The sequence below is a fragment of the Mesoplodon mirus genome, assembly GCF_964341445.2.
Source record: "Mesoplodon mirus genome assembly, chromosome: 15".
Classification (NCBI taxonomy): domain Eukaryota; kingdom Metazoa; phylum Chordata; class Mammalia; order Artiodactyla; family Ziphiidae; genus Mesoplodon; species Mesoplodon mirus.
In genome coordinates this window covers 58,632,588-58,656,913 of record NC_138991.1, presented here as the reverse complement: position 1 = coordinate 58,656,913, position 24,326 = coordinate 58,632,588, and the positions used below count along the sequence as shown (strand labels likewise).

The 24,326-nt window shown below is 52.5% G+C and overlaps 2 protein-coding genes across 11 annotated transcripts; one reads left to right on the top strand and one right to left on the bottom strand.

Annotated features, from left to right (window-relative positions):
• Positions 1 to 1,072: 1,072 nt before the first annotated feature.
• LOC309816756 (NADH dehydrogenase [ubiquinone] 1 alpha subcomplex subunit 1-like) lies at positions 1,073 to 8,957 on the bottom strand (the record flags this gene model as incomplete). Its single annotated transcript, XM_082644532.1, has 2 exons — positions 1,073 to 1,315; positions 8,874 to 8,957. 2 exons carry the CDS (start codon positions 8,955 to 8,957, stop codon positions 1,073 to 1,075), a joined length of 327 nt encoding a protein of 108 aa, XP_082500658.1.
• Positions 6,004 to 23,681, top strand: METTL22 (methyltransferase 22, Kin17 lysine). Of its 10 annotated transcripts, none has more exons than XM_082645231.1 (12): positions 6,004 to 6,803; positions 8,943 to 9,084; positions 10,665 to 10,756; positions 10,958 to 11,021; positions 15,110 to 15,150; positions 15,239 to 15,383; positions 18,215 to 18,286; positions 19,659 to 19,712; positions 20,692 to 20,772; positions 20,954 to 21,056; positions 22,144 to 22,312; positions 23,575 to 23,681. In XM_082645231.1, the coding sequence occupies exons 2-12, from the start codon at positions 8,979 to 8,981 to the stop codon at positions 23,638 to 23,640; spliced, it is 993 nt and encodes a 330-aa protein (XP_082501357.1). In that variant the 5' UTR covers positions 6,004 to 6,803; positions 8,943 to 8,978; the 3' UTR covers positions 23,641 to 23,681. The 10 variants fall into 10 exon arrangements, with proteins under 10 accessions (XP_082501357.1, XP_082501350.1, XP_082501348.1 ...); XM_082645224.1 differs by adding an exon at positions 6,977 to 7,101 and having other exon boundaries at positions 10,665 to 11,021; XM_082645222.1 differs by having other exon boundaries at positions 10,665 to 11,021.
• The last annotated feature ends 645 nt before the right edge of the window (positions 23,682 to 24,326 follow it).

Sequence of the window (24,326 nt, the reverse complement as noted above, 5' to 3'; positions counted from 1 at the left end):
CTGTTGCTCTAAGCCACCCAGTTTGTGCTGGTTTCTTACAACAGCCCAAGGAAACTCCTACACTTGTCTCAAGGAAGGGGAAAGGCTGTAGTATAACTTATGCTCCAGAGCTCCCCGTGGGATCGGGCTGAAGCTGGATTTCCACCTGAGCCCTCTCTCATGCTGGCCTTCTCGCCTTCCCTGTCCTACTTCCCTCACTCCCTTTCCAGTTTCTCCTGGAAACCCTTGAAAAATCACTTGCATGTGAATTCCCATCTCTGGGTCTGCTTCTGGGAGAACCTGACCTGAGACAGGGGGTAGGAGGCAGGGCTAAGATCGGCATCGAGGCTGCCTGACTCCAGAAAGCTGGAAGCACATTTTAGAAGAGCCACTTTACTTTTCTGAACCACTTTTCAGAGTCAGACCCACCTGGGCCAGTCCCCTAGGAACTGTGTTACTGCAGGCAAGTGACTTCACATCTCTGAGCCTCAGTGTGCTGATCTGCAAAATGGGGCCAGTCTTGGTTTCTCCCTCTTCAAGCAGCCCCTATCCTAAGAAGGCATCTTTCCAGATTTTTTCTGTGTATTTACATAATATGCACATATCCTGAGAAAACATGTAATTTTTTGAGTGTTTTCTGTTACTTAACTAATATTATACCGTATGTATGGCATCGTAACTGGCTTTTTAAATTTTTTTATTTTAATTTTACTGGAGTACAGTTGATTTACAATGTTGTGTTCGTTTCAGGTGTACAGCCAAGTGATTCAGTTATACATATACATATATTCATTCTTTTTTAGATTCTTTTCTCGTATAGGTTATCACAGAATATTGAGTAGAGTTCCCTGTGCTGTACAGTAGGTCCTTATTGGTTATCTGTCTTACATGTAGTTGTGCGTGTGTTCATCCCAAGCTCCTGATTTATGTAACTGGCTTTTACAATTATTTATTTTTTTAATTTTACTTTTTTGTTTTATTTTGATTACAGAGTACAAAATACACTGCATGCTACACAATACACTGCATAAACTTCTAGCAGTGGTAGATGAGCATAACTGAGTTATTTTTCATCAATCAGGAATATGCTTCCTTAATCAGTGTTCTCCAAACCCTTTGGCACATAGTAACGATCAACTCCAGAGATGCGCCTATCTCTTTCCACCAAGTTCCACAGATATGAATAATGGGCAACCCTTTTTTCCTTGCCCCTGTTAGTGAACCTGTGGATGCGTGTAGTGGCCATTCCCGGGATGAACAAGCATGCGGCCATGACGGCAACCCCGGGGAGAATCTCGAACCACGTCGTGACACCGTCACCAAGGCCAAACACTTCCTTCCAGGTCCCTTAAAGGTGACCTGGCTTAACTGGTTTTTTTAAAATCTAACAATATGACTTGGTAAAATTAGTGAAATTGGTGTGTTCTTTAAGATGAAGAGATACGCTCAGATCAGCTCAAGAAGTGCAGGAAAGTCGTGCCTGGAACTTTCCACGTTCTATTTCACTCATTCTCACAACAACGCTTCAAGGTAGGTATTATTATCAGTACTCGAGAAATTAGAAAAGTAAGTTTCAAAGAAGTAAAGTAACTTGCCCGAGTACCTAGCATGTGAAAAGCTCTCCACAATCACGCATCAAATGAGTGACTATGATTACTGAGTGGCTGAGCTGGGATTTGAACCCAGCTCCATCGCACTCGACGGTCAGCTTGGTTTCTCTCTACGCAGTACCAGGAACCAGAGAGGCAATCACTGTGCATTTGTAGCAGCTGCTGTTAGAGGCTGGTGAGATGCGGGGGTGGGGGAGGTGTAGAATTATAATCACCTGCTCTCAGCAGATCCAGGGGAAGAGCTTTCTCTCCAGGAGGACAAAATCTTCCAGGGCCGATTGGGAAAACGCATCAAGCATTTAGTAAACGCAAGACCTTTGGAAACGGGGCTGCTCTGAATACCCGGGCTAATAATGATCACCTGATAGCAATTTCCTGCAAGCTGGTTTCTTATCACACATCTGGCAGACCATCCGCATTCCTCTGTTGCATACATGATTTGTCATTAGCCCAGGCAGTGGGGGTGATGTACACTCCGGCATATGGGAGTAGCGCAGTAACCTTTGCATCGCCAAGCCTCAGGGGAGACTCTCAAAGAAAAAGACGTGCCTGGGATGCTAGAAACGGCTTCTCACTCTCAGGCCCCATCCAACGCTGGGACATTTCAGAGACCTGAGTCTGCATCCCAGCTCTGCCACTCAGCAGCTGGCATTTTGAGCAAAGGACCTCACCTGTCTGAGCCTCAGGGGTGGTTGTGTATGTAACCGAGACTCAGGAACGCGGGGGGCCCTCTCCCCCTAATCTGCAAAGCTTTGTGAAGAAGGGCAGCTTTCCTTCCCCCTCATTCTGAGCATCTACTGCTGTGTCGCAAACTACCCCCCAATTTAGCGGCATAGACCATAATAACACTTTTGTTATGTTTATGGATTCTGTGGGTCAGGAATTCGGATGGAGCACAGCGGGGCTGGCTTGTCTCTGCACTACGATATCTGGGAGTCTCAACCAGGAGGACCCCCATAGCTGAGGTGACTCACACAGCTGAGGGCTGAAAAACTAGATCTGGAGCATCGCTTCTAAGATATTTTCTATTATGGGTCAAATTATGTTCCCCCAAAAGATGTGTTCAAGTCCCAAACCTGTGAATGTGACCTTATTTAGAAATAGGGTCTTTGCAGGGTAAATAAGTGAAGATGAGGTCATACTGGTTTAGGTGGGCCCTAATCCAATGACTGGTGTCCTTAGAAGAGGAGGCGATTTGGACATAGACACAGAGGGAAGATGGCCATGTGAAGATGGAAGCAAATGTGTCACTGGAATAATTCATCTACAAGTCAGGGGTCACTGGGAGTCACCAGAAGCTAGGAGAAAGGCAAGAAAGGTATTACAGACTGCATGTGTCCCCCCAAATTCATATATGGAAGCCCTAACCCCTAATGTGGCTGTATTTGGAGATGGGGGCTCTAAGAAAGTCATTAAGGTTAAATGAGGTCATAAGGATGGGGCCCTGATCTGATAGGATTAGTGTCCTTATAAGAGACACTAGAGAGCCTGCTCCCTCTCTATTCATGTACTCAGAGAAGAGGCCGTGTGAGGACACAGTGAGAAGGTGGCTGTCTGCAACCCAAGGGGCAATCCCCTCACCACAACCTGGCCATGCTGGCACCTTGATCTCAGACTTCCAGCCTCCAGAACTGTGAGAAAATAAATTTCAGTTGTTTAAGCCCCTCAATCTCTGATAGTTTGTTACAGCAGCTCAAGCTAATACAGAAGGATCCTTCCTGAGAGCCTCTGGAGAGAACCCAGCCCTGATGACACCTTAATTTTGAACTTCTGGCCTCCAGGACTGTGAGAAAATAAATTCATTTTGTTTTAAGCCACCAAACTTGTGGTAATTTGTTACAGCAGCTATAAGAACCTTAATACAGTTCCATCATTCACATTTGCAGGACCTGGCCGAATGGTGAACGATGGATTCAGCTGGACCTGTTGACCGGAGGGTCTCCACCTGCCCGCCCCCTCCGACATGTCTGGGGCGTTTACCACCTGAATGAACTAGTATAAGCAATAATATAGTTGACCTGTGAACAACGCAGGGGTTAGGGGCACTGACCCTCTGCAGAATTGAAAATCCAAATATAGGACCGACTGTATAGCACAGGGAACTCTGCTTAATATTCTATAATAACCTAAATGGGAAAATAATTTGAAAAAGAAAAAAAAAGAAAATCCAAATATAACTTTACAGCCTGCAGATTCAACAAACTGCAGATTGTATAGTACCACAGTACCTATTTAGTGAAAAAACTCCTCCTATAAATTGACCCATGATGTGCAATTCAAACCCATGTTGTTCAAGGGTCAACTGTAATAGTTTATAGGTGCTCTTGTCATTTCTTGAGTGCTCACAGCATGCCAAGGATGATGCTAACTGCTTTACAAGCATTATTCTCTTTTCCTTTGTGGATACAGAGAAATCCAGCATAAATTGCTGAGGGGAACCAGCAGCTGCTCCTGCCTCCAAGGCACTCACAACCTGGTTGGGGAGTCACAGGTGCTCTGATGGAGACAGTAGAGAGGACTGGGAGGGCCCAGAGACTCATAGTCGTGAGCTGGAGGAGGGGGAATCAGGGAAGGCTTCCTGGAGGAGGTGACCTCCAAGTAGGTTTGCCACTCTGCCATAACTTAGTGTAGAGCCCTCATAGCACATCAGTTTTGGTCCTCATGAATGATGGAAGGGACAAAGTATCAGGAACCAAGGACTCCCCAGTTTCCTGCTTAAGGGAGGGTCCCGGAAACTGCTCCGTAACACTTCCCTTTACATCCCATTGGCTTAATCCCTTTATTTTAACCCCATGTCCTTGCTATTGCGAGGGAGGCTGGGAAGTAGTCTTTAATTTGAGGGAGGCATGTGCCCAGCAAAAATATTATACAACTATAGGAGGAGAGGAGAATGGATACTGCCCGTGCCTCAGGGAGGAAAGGTTAACAGGGTCCAAGTGGAGAGTTTGGACTTGACGCTGAGGATGACAGGAAGCCTGGGATGACGTGAATTACCTCAACCTCTCAGTGAGGACTGCCCAGACCCCCAGCAGCTCTCTGTCCAGCTCCCTAACACATCCGGGCAGCCCAAAGATGGGCAGTGACATCACGTCTGCTTTTGTCCACCCTCTCTGCACACCCTGTGAGCACACATTCCTCTTTCTTCTTTCATTCGACAAATTGAACTTTGTGAGCAGCTCCTATGCACCAGGGAGTGCCTGGGTGGGGACAGGTGGCTTTTTTTTTTTTTTTTTTTTTTTGGCCAGGGCGTGGGGATTGCGGGATCTTCGTTCCCTGACCAGGGATCAAACCTGGGCCCCCAGCAGTGGAAGCGCAGAGTCCAAACCACTAGACCACCAGGGAATTCCCCGAGAAACGGTTATTTTAAATAGGATGGTCTGGGAAGATCTCACTGAGAAGAGGATGATGCCTGAGCACAGGCCCGAAGGAGGTGAGGGAATGGAACAAGGCAGGTGGGTGTCCTGGAGAGAAGCCTCCCGGGTGAATAGGAGGGAGCAGAGTCGGGTATGAGATGGGGAGGGGATGACTGTGAGAATCCTGACTTCCTTCTGTCCAAGGTGGGGGCCTCCAAGGGTTTGAACAGAGGAGGGATGTAACCTGACTTTTGTTTTTAAAAGATGGCTCTGCCTGCTTTATTCTCACAAGCTTTTAGACAAAAAACCCAGAGGTGTCTACACCACCTTCCTCGGTGCCCTCCTAGCACCCAGACATCCCCTGGGAACAACGCAACCAAGACTAGAAAGGGGTCCCAAGACGCTCAGCCGGCTCTCCCTGTACTGTCCTGGGGAGTTCAGGAAACAATCTGTTTCCTTTAAAAACACTTATTTATGTTGCTTGCTCACCCTATTAACCACCCCCTCATGTTTATCCACGAAACTGATGTTGACCCTCCATATGTGCATGTAAATGTGTGCACATTTTACGTCTGTGGTCCTATGTGCTTGGAAGCTTACTTGAAGTGCAACAGTTGTGTCAGATTTCATTTCCTGTTAGACGCTAATAAACCTGAGGTTCTTCATTCGCCTGGTGTTGGAGACTTGACGAGTGGATGAATGAATGAAACGAGTACCAGCTATTATATTAATGAGTACTAAGAGCAGGGATAACGATAATTAGTATATAGCTAGTATACTGGTTAACAGCACAGGCTCTAGAGCCCTATTACCTGGGTTCGAATCCAAGCCTTGCCACTTAGCTGGGTGACCTGGGGCGACCTAACGGCCCCCCTCTCGCAGACCCGTCCCACCCAGGCCGGGCACCCCATTAAACCAGGGCAGGTGAGAGCAAACCTGGGCAGGCGCAAAACTCACCTCAGGGCTGCACCAGTCTGCCAGCGAGACTGGCACGCATGCGCGATTCGGTAGGTAGGCGTGGTCACGGGAGACGAGGAGGGACGCACGCGCAGGGGGTGGGGCCGCGCCTGCGCAGGCTGCCTGCAATGGTGGCCGCCTGCGCACCGAGTTGAGGGTTTCGGTTGGGACTTCAGGCAGCGGCCGGAGGTGGGTAAGCCCGTGGGCGAGGCGGCGGCATGCGGAAGGGTGCAGGGAGCCTCCTGGCACCGAGCCTGGCCTTGAAGTGCGGGCTCCCACGGGCCTGAAGCCTAAGTCCCCACTCAGCCTCAGTTTCCCCTTCTAAGCTAGGGTGTTGGGAGACGGAGTCCATGCCTTCCTCTGGGTTTCCGTTCGGGGTCCACGCAGCCCCCTCGGTTTTGGATTAGGAAGGGAGGGTGATGCCCGAGCTGTGACTGCAGTTTCAGAGGGCAGTGCTTAGCTCGCTAGCTGGAGTTAAGGGAGGCGGCAAGACAGAGAGAACGAAGAGCCCCGAGGGCCGAGGACCCTGGAGCCCCCTGACTACGGCTCCGCGCCGCGGCCAGGGCCAAGTCTTTGCCCCACAGACCCGGGCCTCGGTTCCACAATCGCGCCTACTTCCTGATTGTTGATGACCTTGTGACACCTGGCAGAGAGAAAGCCTCGGAGGCGGGGAGGCATTTCAACCTCCAGATCCCAGCAAACTGCTTTCAGTGGGCACTGCTGACAGGGTTCAGATGACAGCGTCTGCGTCTGGCCCCCACAGCCTTAGAGGAGCCAAGGACCCTTGTCAGCTGCCCAAAGGAGGAAGCAGAGGTCCCATCTGCAGTCGGGGTGTCCTTTCCCTCCTCCTAGTGAGAAGAGGGGACTGAAGCCCATCCAGCCCCAGCATTCGCAGACAGAGACTGTGAGTCAGCTATTCCTAAATAGAGAAACTTGCCTTATTACATCTTCCAGCACATCAGTTAATAATTATTCTTATCAACACTATAATGATAATATTTCCTATTGTCATTTATTGAGCACTTACTATGTCCTGAACCCTGAAAGTGATCATTGTCTCATTTAATCCTCACACAGACGCTGAGACAGGTACAAAGTGCCTCTGCATTCCCAGAGATCTGGTTCTAGGAAAAGCCCCTTAAAAGGATTCCACTTAACCTAGTACTCCATTGTAGAGTGCGTTTCCTGGGAGACCTGTGCAGGTTGGATTTTAAAATTGAAATTTCAACTAGAAATTAAGAATACGGGTTTGGCTTTTCTCTGTAAGAATTTAAGAAAATTTGGTATGTGGTTGCAGTATTTTCCCCCAGAACCTCTTTCAGTCACGGGAGAGCCAGATCTGCCTTTAAAACGATTGGTCATGGTAGGTCTAAGCTGTATTTATACTGGATCCTCTTCCTGGATCCATCCTAATTTTTCCAGTCCTCATTGGTTGAGGACTTTCGCCTGAGGGTCGAGCATTTCTTCTCCATTGCTTTCATTGACACCATGAAATCCTGCATCCATTTGCCAGATTCACAGGCTCACTTCACAAGCCACTTGCTTTGTGCTGGCTTATAGTGTTAGATAGGAAAGCCAGCCAGCAAGGGGCGACTCTTTTATAAAAATGTTTGTGTTAGTACAACTTTTGCTTCCCCGTGGAAGGTACTTAAATGTAGGCACTCCAGTATGTGGACTCAGATTGTGGACAGCCTGGGTTATGACGATCCCATTTTCCAGTTGAAGAAATGGAGGCCCGAGAGGTCTCATGACATGCGTGGGGCACACACGTAGTGCACACACCTACCCAAGTAGGAACGGTTCCTGTAGGAGGTCAGGGATTGTGGGCAGGTTTGGGTCAAGCATCTGAAACCAAGGATTTAATAACAATTGCTGCGGACCAAGGGCTCTGCTCAGCACTTAACACCCTTCCCCCACATATCTCCCCCCATCCCCCCACCTACTGCCAACCCTGCAAGGTGAGAATGTAGCTGAAGAAACGGCTCCAGAGAGGTGGAGTAATTTTCTCAAGTTTATGTAGCAAGGAGGTAGGAGACTGGGTTTATACCTGCTCTGCCCGGCATCACAGCTCAAGGCTCTGTCTGCACGCGGCTGCTGCTGTTTAATGCTTTTTGGTGAGGTGGAACATTTGGATGGAGGGAAAGCCTTCCTGTTTTTGACCACCTTGCCTCCAGCATGGTTTTCCAAATTTTAGTTATTGTTGTGTCGCCTTCATAATTTTTCCACATCTGTATATCACCTGTACAGTGATTCCCTTAGTTGCTTTTCCCTTAAATCCACTCACTTCTTTTTTTTTTTTCCAATTTAAAAAGAAGGTAAAAACCAATGGTATATGGGCAGCTGGGGCCAACTTCTAGAAGAAAAAGGTTATAGGGAAAACAACTTCTAAATGCAAAGCATAAATTGTGATTGAATACTGGTTTAGGAAAAACTAGCTGCAAAAGACGTTTGGGTGCCAAATGGAGAAAATTGATCATGAACTGGGTTTTAAATGGTATAAGGGAATCGTTAATTGTTTTAGGTCTGCTAATGATCTTATGGTTATGTAGGAGCATGTTCTTAGGAGACAGATGCTGAAGAATTATTTAGGGGTTAAATGGTGTGATGTCTAGACGGTGCTCAGTTCAGGGGAGAAAAAACTTAGATAGATGGATTGATTGATCATGTGAAAAAGCATTAATGATCATTGAATCTAAGCAGTGGGTATATGGCTGTTTATTATGCTATGCCCTCAACTTGCTCTTTGAAAATTCTCGTAATAAAAAAATTGGAAAAAATAAAAAAGGGAAGGAAAACTTTTATCAGTATAAATGGAAATGTAGATCTCTTGCCATAAATAAACGATTACTATGAAAATGAACACAGTGCAAAACAAAATAACAGTTGTAGCTGGATTCTGTTCCCTTGTCAAGGCTCTGAGACTTTCTCCTTCAGGAAGAATTAAGAGAGGATTGAAAAGGGAGCTCTCTGCCACCTGGCTGGGGTCGTTTACACTGTTCCCCTCTGGGACCTGCTGTCCTGAGGACTTGCTCTCGCCTCTCAGGTGCTGCCGTCCCATGGTTAATGGGGAGCCCAGGCCATGGACGAGATCACCTTCAAAAGCGACACCGTGCTGTCAGACGTCCACCTCCACACCCCAAACCAGAGACACCTCATGGTGCGGCTGAGTGGTGTGGGGCAGCCCGGTAAGGTCCCTGCATCCCAGGGAGCCCATTGTGTTTCCTGCTTTCTCACAGGAAAGATTGGGAAGACTGGATTGTTTAGCTTATCCTCACACCACTTCTTAAGTGCCCTTGTTTCACTGAGCAAACCCCTGTGCTCTCCCGAGCACCTGCTCTGTGCCAGACCTGGACGCGATGCCGGGAACGCAGAGGGAATGAGTCGAGCTCTGCCCTGGGGGAGCCCACGGGCCAGTGGGGGAGTCGGGGACCGGGGATTCCCCCAGCACACTGCCCCTACCCCCGGCTGACTCCTCCCACCAGGGCTCCCTGGTCTTTCTCCTGCACACACTCCCTCACTCCTCTCCCCAGCAGCCCAGGGGGTCCTTTGAAAATTGCAAATCACACCACTGCCCTGATTTACACCCTCCAGGGGCTTCCCTTGCTTTTAGAAGGAAATCAGAGCCCTCACCTTGGCCTGCGAGACCCAACCCCACCCAGCCCCTGCCCGTGTGTCCACACTTCTCTCTCCCGCCCTCGCTGCTCAGCGGCCACTTTCTGCTCCTTTCCGCCCCTCACACACTGCATGTACCTTCCTTCTGAGCACCTTTGCTCTTGCTTTTCGCTCTGCCTAGAACATTCTTCCCTCCCTGGCCACCCTCCCCAGCTCCGATCACTGTTGTATTTGCTTGTTGTTCTGGTGCAATTCATAACTCCCCTTTCCCTCATGTCCCAGTTTGGATTCCTGGATTCAGGAAACTGAGGCTCAGAACAGATAAGTGAGTTGCCCCAGGGTCAGACAGTCGGGGGACGTGGAGGACTCCGGCCCAGGACACCCCCTGCCTCCAGCCCAACTCTCCTGGCACCCATACTCTTACCAAAGCCTGTCCCAGTGACTTTCTGGCCACCAGGTGGTGAGGGACACAGTATCCTTGTGCTCACTTCCAACCTTAAGGCTGAACAGTGCGGTGAGGAGGGCAGAAGCGCAGGGGTTGAGTGGACTGGGTTTGAATCCTGCCTCAGCCACACCCACAGCTGTGTGACCTTGGTCGGCTCACGTAACCTCTGAGCCTCAGCCTCCACATCTGTAAAACAGAGCGACACTGGGACTTCCCTAGTGGTCTGGTGGTTAAGACACCGCACTTCCACTACAGGGGGCGTGGGTCCCATCCCTGGTCGGGAACCAAAATCCTGTAAGCTGTGTGGCGCAGCCAAGAAAATGTTTAAATAAAAAATAAATAGAGTGACACTGCCACTTTCACAGCCACTGTAAGGAGTAAATGCGATCTTGTGAGCCGAGTGCCTGCAGTGCAGGTGCCCATCAGCGGGGCTGCTCTGGAGGCTGCAGCGTCACAGCCAAATCAGACAGACCTTTTCTGCTGGTTTTATGATATTTCCACCTGGCCTTTTTTTTTTCTTTTCCATTATGGTTTATTTACCGGATATTGAATATAGTTCCCTGTGCTATACAGTAGGTCCTTGTCCTTTTTTTTTTTTTTTCACCTGGCTGGCCTTTAAAACTCTTGCCAGGTGGAAATTGAGGAAGGGAAATAGAAAAGGAGACGTTTTGGAAATATTCTGCTTTTGTGTTTTGTCTTGCCTTTCAGTCTTCCTGTCCCAGTTCAAGCTTCTGTGGAACCAAGCCTCTCAGACAGACTCGGGGGCTGAGGGTGGCAATCACAGAGCCCATCACGCAGAGGTGACTCCTCCCGCCAGAAGCGGCTGCAGCAGTGAGGGAGTCTCCCTCCAGGCTGGGGTTGATGCCACCAGCCAGGAGGGCGTGGCAGCTCAGCTGGACGAGGATGGGGATTTGGACGTTGTGAGAAGACCACGGGCTGCCTCTCCCTCCAAGCCCTCGGGGCCTCCGAGAGACAAGGTACATCCCATGATTCTAACGCAGGAGGAAGATGACGTCCTGGGAGACGAAGCACGAGAGAGTGGCCCCTACGATGTCATCAAAATAGGTAAGTAAAGGGCTGCTCACCTGCCGCCAGGCGGCGCCACAGCATCGGTCGGGGCACAAGGCTGCTGAGCACGGGGCCGTCCAGGCATCTCAGGGCAGGACAGGTTAGCAGAACCGGCGTCCAGACACTGGGAGCCAGTAGTGCTGCTGACAGCGGGAGAGCTTGCCACCGTGCTGTCGAGTCACCCTCCTGCTCCAGACTCTTCAGTGGCTCCCCATTGCCCTCCGGACACAGTCCACACGCTCAGCATAGCTCCGGGGCCCCTGTGTGAGGTGGCTCCGCCCTCCTCTCCAGCCTCAACTCACACCAGCCTCACCGCTCAGCCTCCGTGCGCTTTCTCCCTGCGCACCTCTGCTTCTGCCTCCTTCCCGGAGGGCTCGCTCCCTAACACCTTCCTGATTGTGCAAGTCCCAGCGTGGCCGTCCCCTGCTCTGGAAGCTTCACTGCTGCTGCCTCCTGCATCAGTACTCTGATCCTACGTAGCATGCCTGGGTGTGGGTCGGGGTTGTTTGTGGAAGATTTGGCCCGCAGGAGCCCGCAGCAGGGAGCCATGGCAGATTCTGGAGCTAGAGCAGGGCAGAGGGGGAGGGACGGGGAGGGAGATCCAGAGTTAACCTGGAGGAGTGTGTGGGCCCATCAGATGGGCTGGGAGCTGGGAGCTAGAAGCTGGGGGCGTGGGGGTGGGAGGAGGCAGGGATGCAGTGGCAGGAGAGGCGGGGCGGAAGGAGGTTTCAGCAGGCACTCAGGCAGGGCCCAGAGCATCCATGCCCGGGCGTAGGGGCAGGCAGAGGGCTTTGGTGACTCGGGGATTTTGATCTCTGGAAATGCCAGGAGTGGAGAGCAGCCAGGGCAGGAAGGAAGCCAGCGACGATGAGGCACCTGTTTGTGCTTTGATGTTCACCTTCTTCACCTCACAGTCTTCTCAGCCTCTCTGAGGGGTGCTACAAATGAGAAGTGACGAGCCCAAGGCCGTGCCGTTTGGGGGCAGGGAGGAAGGTTCCGAGTCCACGTGATCCATCTCCACAGCCAGGGCTCTGGCCATCCCCAGCACTGCTCTGATGTGAGTCTGTTCACTGAGATGCAGGGTCCTGGATGGTGCCTGAGGTCCCAGGTAAAGGCCTCCCACAACACTGGCCTGGGTTGCACACATGGGGTCCACTGGGCGCTCTCAGAAACCCATACGGAACAGCAGCTCTGATAGCCATGCGGTCATCTGTTCAGCAGACGGTTACCGAGTGCCTGCTGGGTACCAGGCAGGCTGGTTCTAGACCACCCTGGTGGGGGCCCTACTCTGTTTTCTGTGGATTACCTCTGGTCCTCATGGCCTTTCCAGGGATGAGTATTCCCATTTCACAGAGGAGGGAACTGAGGCTCAGAGAGGTTGAGGAACTTGCCCAAGATCACACAGCTAGTCAGTGGCAGAGCCTTGACTCACACTCAGGTCCGTCTGACACCACAGCCCATGTTTCTTACCCATGTCACGTGATCAGAACATTGGAAAGTTTTATTCTTGGGGGTCGATGACTGCTCCTTTCCCTCAGCCGTCACTTAACTGGCCTCCCTGAGGAGGGGAGCAGCAGACTTCACAGCGAGCTGTTTGGCCTCCAGGGCCCATGTTTAATGTTCCGGGAATTTCCCATCCTGCAAGCTGAGAACAAAGTCCCACAGGGCAGCGTAGGGTCAGTGTGCCACCAGCTCCGCCTCTCTGTGAAGCCCCATCTCACAGCGCCTGGAAGTTCACCCTCCTTTTCGGCTCACTGTCACTTGGTCCCTACCTGCCCTGAGGGAGGAGAATAGAAAGGTCATTGAATACCTGAGCTTAAGCAGTAACTCCTAATTATTCCATCCGCAGCTGTATACTCACATCTGTAAAATGTGACACAGGGGAAGGGGTCCTGGTCTCAGGATCCTGTAGAGCTCCTCCACCCCTCACAAGCCAGGGGACCCCGGACAAGTATCCTGCCCACCCAGAGCCTCAAGTTTTTGGACCTATGAAAGGGGCTCGGGGAAACTGCCTTCCCTGGGTTTTGGTGGTGATTTCATAAATACTGCCCAGTAAGTGCTCCTGCAGGGCCTGGTGCAGAGCAGGTGCTAAGCAGGTGTCCCTCCCCTGGCCACCCTGTTCCTCCCATTCGTAAGCCCAGCCTTTTTTTAAGGTTATAGACCCATTTGAGAAACTGATTAAAATCAAATTCTCTTAGGGGGAGGAGAATGTGTTTTCCAGACTACTTCCAGGGATTGTCAAAAATCTAAAGTTTATCCACGAACCTGCTAGGAATCCACAGACCCAAGGTTCAGAGTAAATTGTGATCATTTTCCCCATTTTATGGATAAACTGGGACACAAAGAGAACTCAGAAGAGGCAGGGCTAGAACTTGGGCTGTCGGATCCCGAGTCACGTGCCTTTTCCATTGGCCTGTGACTTGGGCAAGTCCTTTAACCTCTCAGAGTTCAGTATTCTTGTCAGTAAGATGGGTATAATCTCTGGTTGTGAGGAACTGAGAGAGATGGCACATGTAGAGTTCTTAACACAGTGCTTGGTGCATAGTAGGTGCTCAAAAAACGTGAGCTGCTGTCAGCTTTCATTCCAGGGGACTGATCTGAGTGTGGAGGAGGGATACGGGCTGAGGAGGAGAGTCTGGGTTCCTGCAGGTCTAGAGACAGTCCTGGTAGGGGCAGGGTACAGCTCAGATGCTAAGACTGTCTGTCTAACCCCATTTGCTAACCCTGGAGATTCTCGTGTGTTCCTCAGGCTGGGCTTTTATGTTCTTAAGACGCCACTGGAATTGTTTAATTATAAAGTGTGAGTTTCCCCTGGGGCAGGAGCTCCCTGCCCTTGACCCTGGTTAGAGAGGCCATTGAGCCCAGGAATGAGGTGATGTTATTTCTGTATCTTGTAAGGGAGCAAACTGTGGCTCTGGTGCTGAGAAGTTCAGTGACTCACGCCACCAGCCAGACTGTGTGACTGAGCCTGGCTCACACGCAGGTCTTTCTGAGCTCAGTCCATATTCTCACTCGAGGGAAGCTGAGCACACCTTAAATGCAGCTGGAGGCAAAACTTAAGTCCACGGGCCGCCTCGGAAAAAAAACCAGGCACAGACGACCGAGGTCCCCGTGGGAGGGTGCCCCTGGCTCAGCCAGGCAAACTGGAAGGAGAAAAAGAAAGATGGGAGGAGGGGAGACGCGAGCCCCAGCCAAGGGCCAGTGGGCCAGGGACAGTACGCTGTGGGGCTGCAGAGACTGGGGAAGAGGGATGGGCAGGATTGGGGGAGCTGACACTGAGGGTCCGGAGCAGGGCTGGAAAGCCAGGCGGCCTCTTCTCTCACGCACGTGCACACGTACTCACACAGACGCAGACACACACCCCTTCGGCCTTGCTGTCGCCTCCCCCCCCCACCCCACCCCCGCTCCCTGCTCCCGGTTGGAGGTGAGCCTGGGGTTTGATGTGAACTAGTCTGAGGAGCCTGTGAAGCTTCCCTGCCATGCGTATGTCGTGGTGTTTTGATGGCTGTCACCATCTTGCTTAAAGACACGAGAGCCGGTTCTTATTTAACAGGGAAAACGTTTTCCATCATTCCCTTTTCTCCTTGATCTCGTAGTTCTGTTCTCCACCTCCCCCGAGCAACCAGCACCAGATTTTGTCCTGATGTATTTTGTGCTTGAGAATACTCCCTAACATACTTATTTTTCATCTAACAAGGATATAATCTGAAACTTACTTTGTTAACTTCTAGTGTGGTTCTGAGTGTAAGAAAATATTTTGGAATGAGTTGTGATTATTATTCCCATACAGTTGATCAAAAGAACATAAATATATTATGATCGTAACATGCGGTTACTGAACGTAAAAAAGTGGAGTGTGGGGTATGTGTGTTTGATCAAGTTGGGCCAAGTCCTCCTGTGACCCGAGTCTCTGGGCTGCGGGCGGAGAGACCCAGGGATCTGAATGAGAGCGACGCTCGCGCGCCCCCTCCTGGTTGTAGCCTGGCCTGTGTTTCTGCTGCCTCCCCCGCACCCCATCTGTCCCTGTTCTGTCCCATCCCCGTTTTCACGGTGGCCCTTTCTCTCTTGGTTTCCATCCCGTCCAGAGCACACCATGGCCACCCCCCTGGAGGATGTTGGCAAGCAGGTGGGTAGGTCCCGTCCGCTTCCCACAGCCGTGAAGGGTCTCTCGGGAGCCGCAGGCCACCTTTGTTCCTGGTCCCTCTCCCCTCCAGGTGTGGCGGGGCTCCCTGCTCCTGGCGGACTACATCCTGTCCCAGCGGGACCTCTTCCAGGGTCGAACGGTGCTGGAGCTCGGGGCGGGCACCGGGCTGGCCAGCATCCTCGCGGCCACCGTGGCGCAGACCGTCTACTGTACAGGTAATGCCCCGCCGTCTCAGGCTGAGGGGGAGTAGGCTCTTCACAGAGCGTGTGCTGACTAGATAGAAAGTGAGGAGGGAAACTGGACACTGGACCTTGGCTGCTCTTGACTTTGCCCTCCTCTTTCGCTGGTTTTCTCCACCCTTCGTTGTTTTCTCAGCAGCGTGAGGATGACCCAGCAGGACCGGCGGGTGCAGGACCAGTGGTTCTGCTGGTACCTCTCTGTTCACACCCCCTCAAAAGAGTAAACGTCTCAGAAAACCATGAGGAATATACCTCTCATACGGCTTAAAAACAAGCTCCTTATTTTTTTTCTGATGATAGAAATCTTGCCTACTCTCTGTGGAAAATTTGTAGAACAGCAAATAACATTTCCTCATAATTTTACATTCCCCATATAAATTCAACAATATGCAGTTCATTGCATGCTCACTACATGCCAGACACAGTTCTAGATGCGGGAGACCCAGGAGTGAATGAAACAGATCAAGTCGCTGTACTCAGGGAGCTTTAGAATCTATTTTTTAACGTTCGTATATGTTTTTTACAAGTTTTTTCCTTTTCCTTTGTGTGTACCTATTCCCAAACAATAGCTGAAATCAAACTGTATATATTCAGTGCTGTATCCTGCCAAAAATGTCAAAAAAGGGAAAAAGCATTTTCCACCGTCATTAAAAATTACTTACAGATGACTTTTAATGACCAGGTAATATTTTGTCCCTTTTTTTTTAAACCATTCTTATATTACTGGACATTTTGGCTGTTTTCATATGTTGTGTTTTGTTTTGTTTGCATTTGTCTATTGCACTGCAACAAATACCTTTGTGCATCATTGTCTGATAATCCTTAAACTAGATTCCTCGAAGTGGGTGGGAACTTTCTTAAGCTTTTGATACTTATGGTCAAATGATTGCTTTTTAAATTTTTTATTTTGAAATAATATTAGGTTCACATAGAAGTTGCCAAAATAGTATAGAAAGTGCCATGTACCCTTCACCCAGCTCCCCCAGTGGTAACATCTTCTATACCATAGTTTGGGGATCACACCAGCAAATTGACACAGTGCGGTACTGTCAGTTACACTCCAGATTTGCCGACGTGCTTTTTTAGGGAGAGTATACCAGTTTATAAGAAAGTACAGTAGCATCTTATCAAGTAATTATTGTTAGTGTCATTATGTTGTAAATCTTCGATATCTGCTAGGCAGGAAGTGGTGCTGCTGACGTGCTTTGCATTTCGTCGATTCCTAGTTGACATTTTCGTGGCGCACATCTTTTGCTTCTGAGCTAGGAAAGAGGAAGCTAGAGGTGGCCTGGGAGTCAGGAGTACTTTTCAGATACCCTGCGGAAGCCACCCTGTTTACTCCTCCTTGACAATTCAGTGTAACTCCCCAGTGAACTTCTCAAGAGTCAAGCCGTAAAGCAACACCCCAGGGCTGTGCTCGTGCCTAGCACCTGACGACAGCATCTAATCAAGTTATCTTACCCTTGAGAGAAGTTTACTGGAGAGGAAGAGAGCTTGCATCCTGTCAGCACTTTCCAGTTAGTAGAGCCTTTTCATGAGCATCAGCGCCTTACCTCACAGTGACCCTGGGCAGTCGCGGGGGAGCCTGTCACCATCCCCTCCATCCAAGTGGGCGGGGTAAGGCTGAGGTCAGGTGGCTGGGCAAAGGTCACATACATGGCCGCTGGCTCACAGCATGGTGCCTCTCATCATGTGGGGGGCTCAGGCTGTTTTCTGTGGAGCAGGGTTCTGTGGGCTCCCTCGGGGGCTGGCCAAGGGGCGGAGGGCAGGGGCAGCCCCAGGGCTCTGGGTCTCCCACCCCCACTCAGCCATCGCTGCTCCTCTCCTATGCGCTTGGCATGTTAGAATCCCACACAAGATCTGTTTTGACAAAAAGTACCATAAAGGCTTAAAAACTGCTGACCCAGTCCTGTGTTGTCAGGCACATACATCCGTATTCTCTTTACCCAGTGGCCCAGGAAAAGAGACAGGTGCGGCCCTTCGGTGAGCAGAGCCCCCACACACACACACCAGCTCTGCATGGTCCCTGGGGTGGAAACGGTCCAGTCCCGGGAAGTCTGCAGTGGGCGGGCGAATGCCATTCACAAGACCCCCTGTGCCCTCCACATGCACGCTCTCCTAATGGGAAGTTAATTTTGGCAAAGCACGGCCCCCACTGCCGTCAAGGATACACCGTGCTACAACTCAGGTCTGCTCAAGTGACAGGAACCCCCATCTCATCAGAGCAGCAGGTGGCTCGGGAGACATGACGGCGGGACAGTGAGTCAGGCACCAGGGTGCCTGCCTCCAGCCTGCCTGAAGGCGCTCTGTCTCCACGATCACATCCAAACGCCCTCCTGGCTCCGGTCAGTTTTCTGGGGTGTCAAAGAGCGAGGCTTGTTGGAGTCAGAGACACCTGGGTTCAAATCCCAGCCCTGGCTCTGCCCAGCCACATGACTGTCTGAGTCGCTTCGCCTCTGACGGGGCCATGACACCAGCTCAGGGTCATGAGAAATATGGAGGGTGGATTGGGGACGTGTGTGCATGTGTCATGTGCTCTAAAGATGCTGGGAGTTCTCACCCTTCCCTGGAATGCAGAGTCTGTCCCCACTAGGGCAGTCTTCTCTGATTTAAGGCAGAGATCATTAGAAAGAGCCTTAAGGTGAACATATTTCATTTTAGTGTAAAACACACAGGAGAAACTTTCGTTTCAATTTTGCACGTTTCTGCAGCCGTGCTGTTGGTACCAGCTCTCTTAAGGCAGAGGCACAGAGATAAAAGTGTCGTCATGACTGGTACCTTATGGCTTGGCCCTTCTGTTTTTGCAGATGTCGGTGCAGATCTCTTGGCCATGTGCCAGCGAAACATTGCCCTTAACAGCCACCTGACTGCCACTGGAGGTGAGGCCCAGCAGGTCCCCGCCCGGGAGGGAGGTTTCCCTGTTTTACAGGTGAGACAGCCAGAACCACGACTGGGAGGCGGGGTTCTCCCTGCGTCCCTGGACACCCCAGTGGGTGGAGGGAGCGGGCGTCTCGGCTTCGCGTCACTTCAGATGCTTGGCGGCTCTGTCCTCGCCTCATCTCTTCCCACTCCCACAGCCACGTCCTGCCTCAGATCTCTCCTCCCTGCAGGTCGCAGGGCCCTACCTGGTCTCCCCAGCTCCTCTCTGACCTGCCCAAGCATCCAGAGTGACCTTTCTAAGGTGCAGCCTGACCCCTTCACTCCCCGCTGAGCATCTTCCCGGGGTGAAGTCCAGGCTTTTCCTCTGGCTCCACACCTCCTGGTCTGGCCCTGGCCGGCTTTTCCTGTCTCCTGTCCTGGCAGCCCCGCTGTCTAGCCCTGCATCCAGCTAGCCACGGGCTCACTTCACCTGCTCGTCACTCTGCCCAGAGCGCCCCCGCCCTGTCGGCCTGACCCATCAGATTCCTGCCCCGCCGCAGGAGTAAGCTGCCGTGACGGAGGAGCTGTCCGGCCAGGCCTCCTGCTCTGAGCGATCTGGGGTGCTCTTCTGGGCTCCGACCGGGTCATCTGGCCCCACGGGCTTCAGAGCCTTCAGAGGTTTCTCATTGCTCTCGGAGTAGAGACCCAACTCCTTGGCTTGTCCGGACCCCGTAGGGCCTGGCCCTTGCCCATCGGCAGCCCCTTCCCCACAGCGGCTCCCTCCGCTCTAGCCATCCTGGCCTTGCTGGAGGTTCTGTCCCCTTGGGGCCTTTGCTCTGCTCTCTCCTCCTGCCTGTTTCCTCTCCCTCTTCCTCCCGTCTGTTCCTAATCATGCTCAGACCTCCAGGCAAGATCACAGTCCCCTTACAGACTCTGCTTACACCTTGAACCATGGTATTTTGACATTTGTGGGACTAGTTGATTGGCATCTGCCGCCCCACTAGACCACACGCTCCGTGAGGTCAGGGCCCCGTCTGATTCTCTGTGTCATGTTTGTTGAATGCCCAGGGCACAGCAGCCCGTCAGCAGGCCTGGAAGGAAGGAGCGGTGTGAAGTGCCTTTTCCTCAAAGCCTTCCCTGACACCCATTGACACGAGAGCCCTCTCCTCCCATGCACCTGGCACGTCCTTTTCATATCAGTGTCTGCTCCCTGCCGGTCTCCTTGGGCAGGGACGTACCTCATGAATCTCTGCTCCCTGGGCCGACACCAGGCCTGATGCTTAGCACTCAAAAAATGTGGGATGGATGGATCTTGGTGTGTAGTGGGAAGTTTTATCTCCTTTCCTAACTGCGTTCAGAGTTTGGGGAGTTCCGCTTGTGTTTGTTTTGCAGGCGGTGTGATTAAGGTCAAGGAACTGGACTGGCTGAAAGACGATCTCTGCACAGGTGCGTGGCCTCCTCTCTCGTGTCCCAGCTGATTCAGTGGTTCCTTGTGCTGCCCTCAGGCCGTCAGCCCTGTGGCCTTGACCGCCCAGCAGAGTCCTAGCTCCGTTGGCTGATGAGTGACAGCTGCCATTCTTGGTTCTGCATGCCAGGCACCCTACACTCGTTCTGTCATTCAGACTCACAGTCTCACTGTCCAGTCGGTCCTATAGTCCCTAATTCCAGGGAAGACTGATGCTCAGAGAGGTTCAGTGCCTGCCCAGGGTCACAGGTACCTGGCAGGTCAGGGTGTGAACCCAAGTTTGGGACTCCAGGGCCTAGACCACTTGCCTGCCAGGAAGCAGCTTCCCGCTTAGCACCCATCCTCTGCCTGCAGCAGGGAGTCGGCCCCAGGGGTTCAGGGGCTGCTGGGTGGGGGAGATTTCTAAATTTCTTATGCAGACTGTTTCACACCTGCACCTTTGCTCTTTCTTTGTACAAGAACTTTTCTTTTCCCTGTCACATGTCAGGTGAGGAAAATCATTGCTTGTTGAGTGCCTGTCACCTAGCAAGCACCTAGCACACTTGAGGTCCTTTGGTCTTCCCAACAGTCCTGTGAGGGAAGCATTGTTATGCCCATTCTAGTGGAAACACTGCAGCCCAGAGAGGTGAAGAACCTTTCTTGGGGTCACACAGCAAGTCCACGGGGGCAGGAATGCCATGGACGGAGGTGTAGATCGTTTTCTGCACAGGCTACTGGCCAAGTCAGCAGGTCAGGCCCCCATGGATAAGGTAGCCGCCCTGGCAGAAAGGGCACCTCCTGCCCTGAAGTTTTCCACATGCGTGGTGGAGGCGCTGGGATTCAGGGCTGCCTGGTGGCGCCCACTGCACCGAGCTTACCCGATCGCATTTCTTCTCCTGAAGCTTCTTTCAGTCTGTCTCGGTGAAGGCTGGTGGCCCGCAGACAAAGGGCTGAGCCCAAGGTGTCCTTCCCATTTCACAGATCCCGAGGTCCCCTTCAGCTGGTCGGAGGAGGACATCTCTGACCTGTACGGCCACACCACCATCCTGCTCGCGGCCGAAGGTGAGGGCGCCTCCGCGGCCCAGCCGGTGTCACCGCACGTCGCCACGAGCCGGCTCCCACCATGGCTCCATGCCGCTTTCGTTCTGAGCGCTGTGGCTGTTCATGTTTATCAAAGATTCCGTCCATGGGGCCCGCTGAGGAATCATTTTCTCTTGATATTTGCCTGTTTTCTTCCCCACAGTGTTTTACGACGATGACCTAACTGATGCTCTGTTTAAAACACTGTCCCGACTGGCTCACAAGTTGAAGAACGCCTCCACCGCCATCCTGTCTGTGGAGAAGAGGTGAGCTCCTTGCGGGGCCAGACTCTCGCCTTCCAGATGCGTCCTCACTGGTGTCTTCCTCGTCACTTGCTTATCCAGCACCTGCTGTGGCCGGGCCTGCGGGTCCTTCACACACGGGGCCTCGCTTAATCCGCTCACCAACCCCGTGTGCAGTCACTGCCACCCCCATCGCACAGCTGACGCGAGGAGGGCTGAGGCGTCAGGGACCCATCCAGGCCGTGGCTGGGCAGTGAGTGCGTCAGAGCCCAGACACATGTCCACTCTGCACCCCGGGCCTCTGTCCTCGCCCTGACTCAGTCAGAGCCCCTCCAGGGCGTTTCTGCCCGGATGTCCTGAAACGTTAGGGCTCTTGTTGATGGAGTGACCGTGTTGTGATAGACTCGGTGCTGGGCCCCCTGCACACATTTTCCTCTAATTCTTGTGATAGCCCACAGCTTTTCTGAAGGCAATTTAGAGTATATAGCAAAAGCCATAAAACCAAACACACTGATTTTTTTTTTGGAGTATAATTGCTTTACAACGTTGCATTAGTTTCTGCTGTACAGCAAAGTGAATCAGCTCTATGTATACATATATCCCCTCCCTCCCACCCCCCCATCCCACCCATCTAGGTCATCACAGAGCACTGTGCTGAGCTCCCTGTGCTATACAGCAGCCTCCCACTAGCTACCTATTTTACACACGCGAACACACTGATTGACCCAGCAGTTCAGCATCTGGAACCGGCCCTGAGGAAGCGATCCCAGCCGTGCACAGAGCCGTCCAGATGGACACATCTGTTGCAGCGTTGTTTACACCGATGACGTCCAGGACCCCCTTCAGGGTCCACGTGACCAGTGGCAACGTGTGGACCCCATCACTTGGGTGTGATCTTGGGCACGTGCCTCCCCCTCTCTGAGCCCCATTCCCCGCCTGAGCGGAGGCCGTAGCCGGCCCCACCTCCCAGGCTCTCCTGCAGATGCCGGAAGGCCGCACACTGGCGTCCCGCACGCAGGAGGCGCTCAGTTAAAATCCAGCGCCGTGACGGGAGGGAGCCGCAGAGCCTCTGGTGGTGACAGGCAGTGTGTGTGTCGCGGCTTGTGCGTAGGCTGAACTTCACGCTGCGGCACCTGGACGTAACGTGCGAGGCCTACGACCACTTCCGCTCATGCCTGCGGCGACTGGAGGGGCTGACCGGTGGGCGCCTGCGCTTCGCGGTGGAGCCGGTGGACGTCTCCTTCCCGCAGCTCTTGGTCTACGAGCGCATCCAGCAGCTGGTAGGTGTGCCCGCCCGCCCGCCCGCCCAAGGGCAGCTTGCTCTGGCGTGAGGCTGTCGGCTGGAGGAGGCCGTGAGCCAGCCTCCAGGTCCAGCCCGGCCCGCGCTCTCCCCGCTGACCCCGACGCTGGGCTCTCTCCAGGTCCAGGAGGGCCTGCCTGGCCAACGGTCACCTGGCCTTAGAGCACTTCCTCTCTCCGCGGGCAGTGCAGACTCCAGGGGAAGCGGGAGCCGGGGGGCGGGGGGGGGGGGGGCGTTGCGTGTGGGTTGCTCTTGCCTGGGCTGAAGATCTTGATGCAGGAGCCCCAGTGCTGACGGCCATGTCTTCACTGTGAAAGTGTGTGGCCTCGTGGCCTAGGCGGGCTTGCCTGATGGCCGATGGCCCGTCTGACGGGGCAAGTGGAGTCCCATCACATAGGTCTCTGAGCAGTAACCCCGATGACATGCTGTAGGTGCGGGCTGTCTCAGTGAGAGACAAGGTGAGTCCCAGCCAGGAAAGGGCAGGGCTGGGGTTAATCACTTCCTATTACAGTTTTAAAACCAGCACTAGGGGGAAATCTGGAAAGTCAGAAGACCCTTTAAAATCCCTTAAACTTTGTAGGAGCTGGATTCATATAAGTCCCAAGGTCTTTCATTCTCTTGGCCTCTTGTCTGCGGCTGCCCTTTGTCTGGGTCTTTGGAGACCCGGCCTGGCTCTTAGGAGGAGGGGCCTGCTCAGCTCACCCTCCGGTCCCTTCAGCCAGCAAGCGCGGCGTTGCGTTCGTTCGTGTGTGCGGTTCCATGTACGAGGAGGGCCTTCCCTTCGTCGCTCCGTGGCCTCTGAACTTCCCAGGCCCCTCCTGCTCGTGAGGGTGCCAGGCTCCCACTAAGAACTTGGCGTGTTTTGTACCTTCTCCACCTGCCAGCATTAAGAGGAGCATCACGCAGCCAAGAAATCAGATCCTCACAAAACCCAGCAGCCGTGCTGCACGGCTCCCAGAATGGAGAAGGTGTGCGACTTGTGGCCGTTCTGGTCCCTTTGACAGTGTGGCAGCCTCCTGCCTCTCAGATCAGTGCCAGGACTCGGCATCCAGCTCCGCCTCCACGGAACAGCCCAGAGCAACAAAAGCACCAGGAGAGGCTCCATGCTCTCGCAGTAGCTTTCATGCTGCCCGTTTTTCACGTCTTGTTTGGGGCTTCTCTTTTGCTGATTACGTCCCTTTATGAAACTGTGAAGTCTCGTTTGCACATCTCGGAATCTCCCCCTCTCTCTGTTTGCTGCAGGAGCTCTGGAAGGTCTTTGTGGAACCAGTAACAGAACCCATCGTGTCTGCAGACACAGCTTCTTGACTGTTCTTGTGATGTTTCTAATAAAACTGAAAGCTCACAAAGTAATGTGCTTGAGATTTTATTGTTTAAAAAATACGGCAAGTGGGCCTTGTGTGACCCAATACGGTTTTCTGCTTCCCAGCAGCAGCCAGAGAACGTTACTGCCCTAGGCTGGGAGTCCATTTGGTCGCATGTGGTTTTTGTGCTGCCGGCTTTGAGTAGGTGTTGCAGGGTGTTTGAGAGCTGCTTGGTCAAGTTGGGCGGTGTTCTCAGCTTGGTTCCGCTGGAGCTGATGACCTTACCCAGGTGCTTCCCTTGGGGCAGGGGCCCCAGGTGCACCCATAGTCTTTTATGTTCTCTTCTTCTAACTGCTTACAAATGAGTTTAATACTGTCTTCACAGTTGCCGTAGTACCACCCCGCAATGGGGCACAGAAGCCTCCTTGCCTTCCACAGTGCCTGTGCCCTGTCCCTCTCCCTCTGCTGGGGGCCCCTTCAGAGGAGGAGGCAGGAGCTCCCAGACTGGACACCTCTGGCGGTGGCCCTTGTTTTATGTTTTAACCCTTTGTAATCAAAATCAGGTGTGTGTAGAACAAACATAAAAGCCGCTCCTTTGGGTGCTGCAGGTGCCTAGGGCCGGGGTCCGTGCAGCCACCTGCCTTGAGGGTGTTTCCCTTCCTCAGCCTGGCCTTGTTCCCCCTGTCCCCT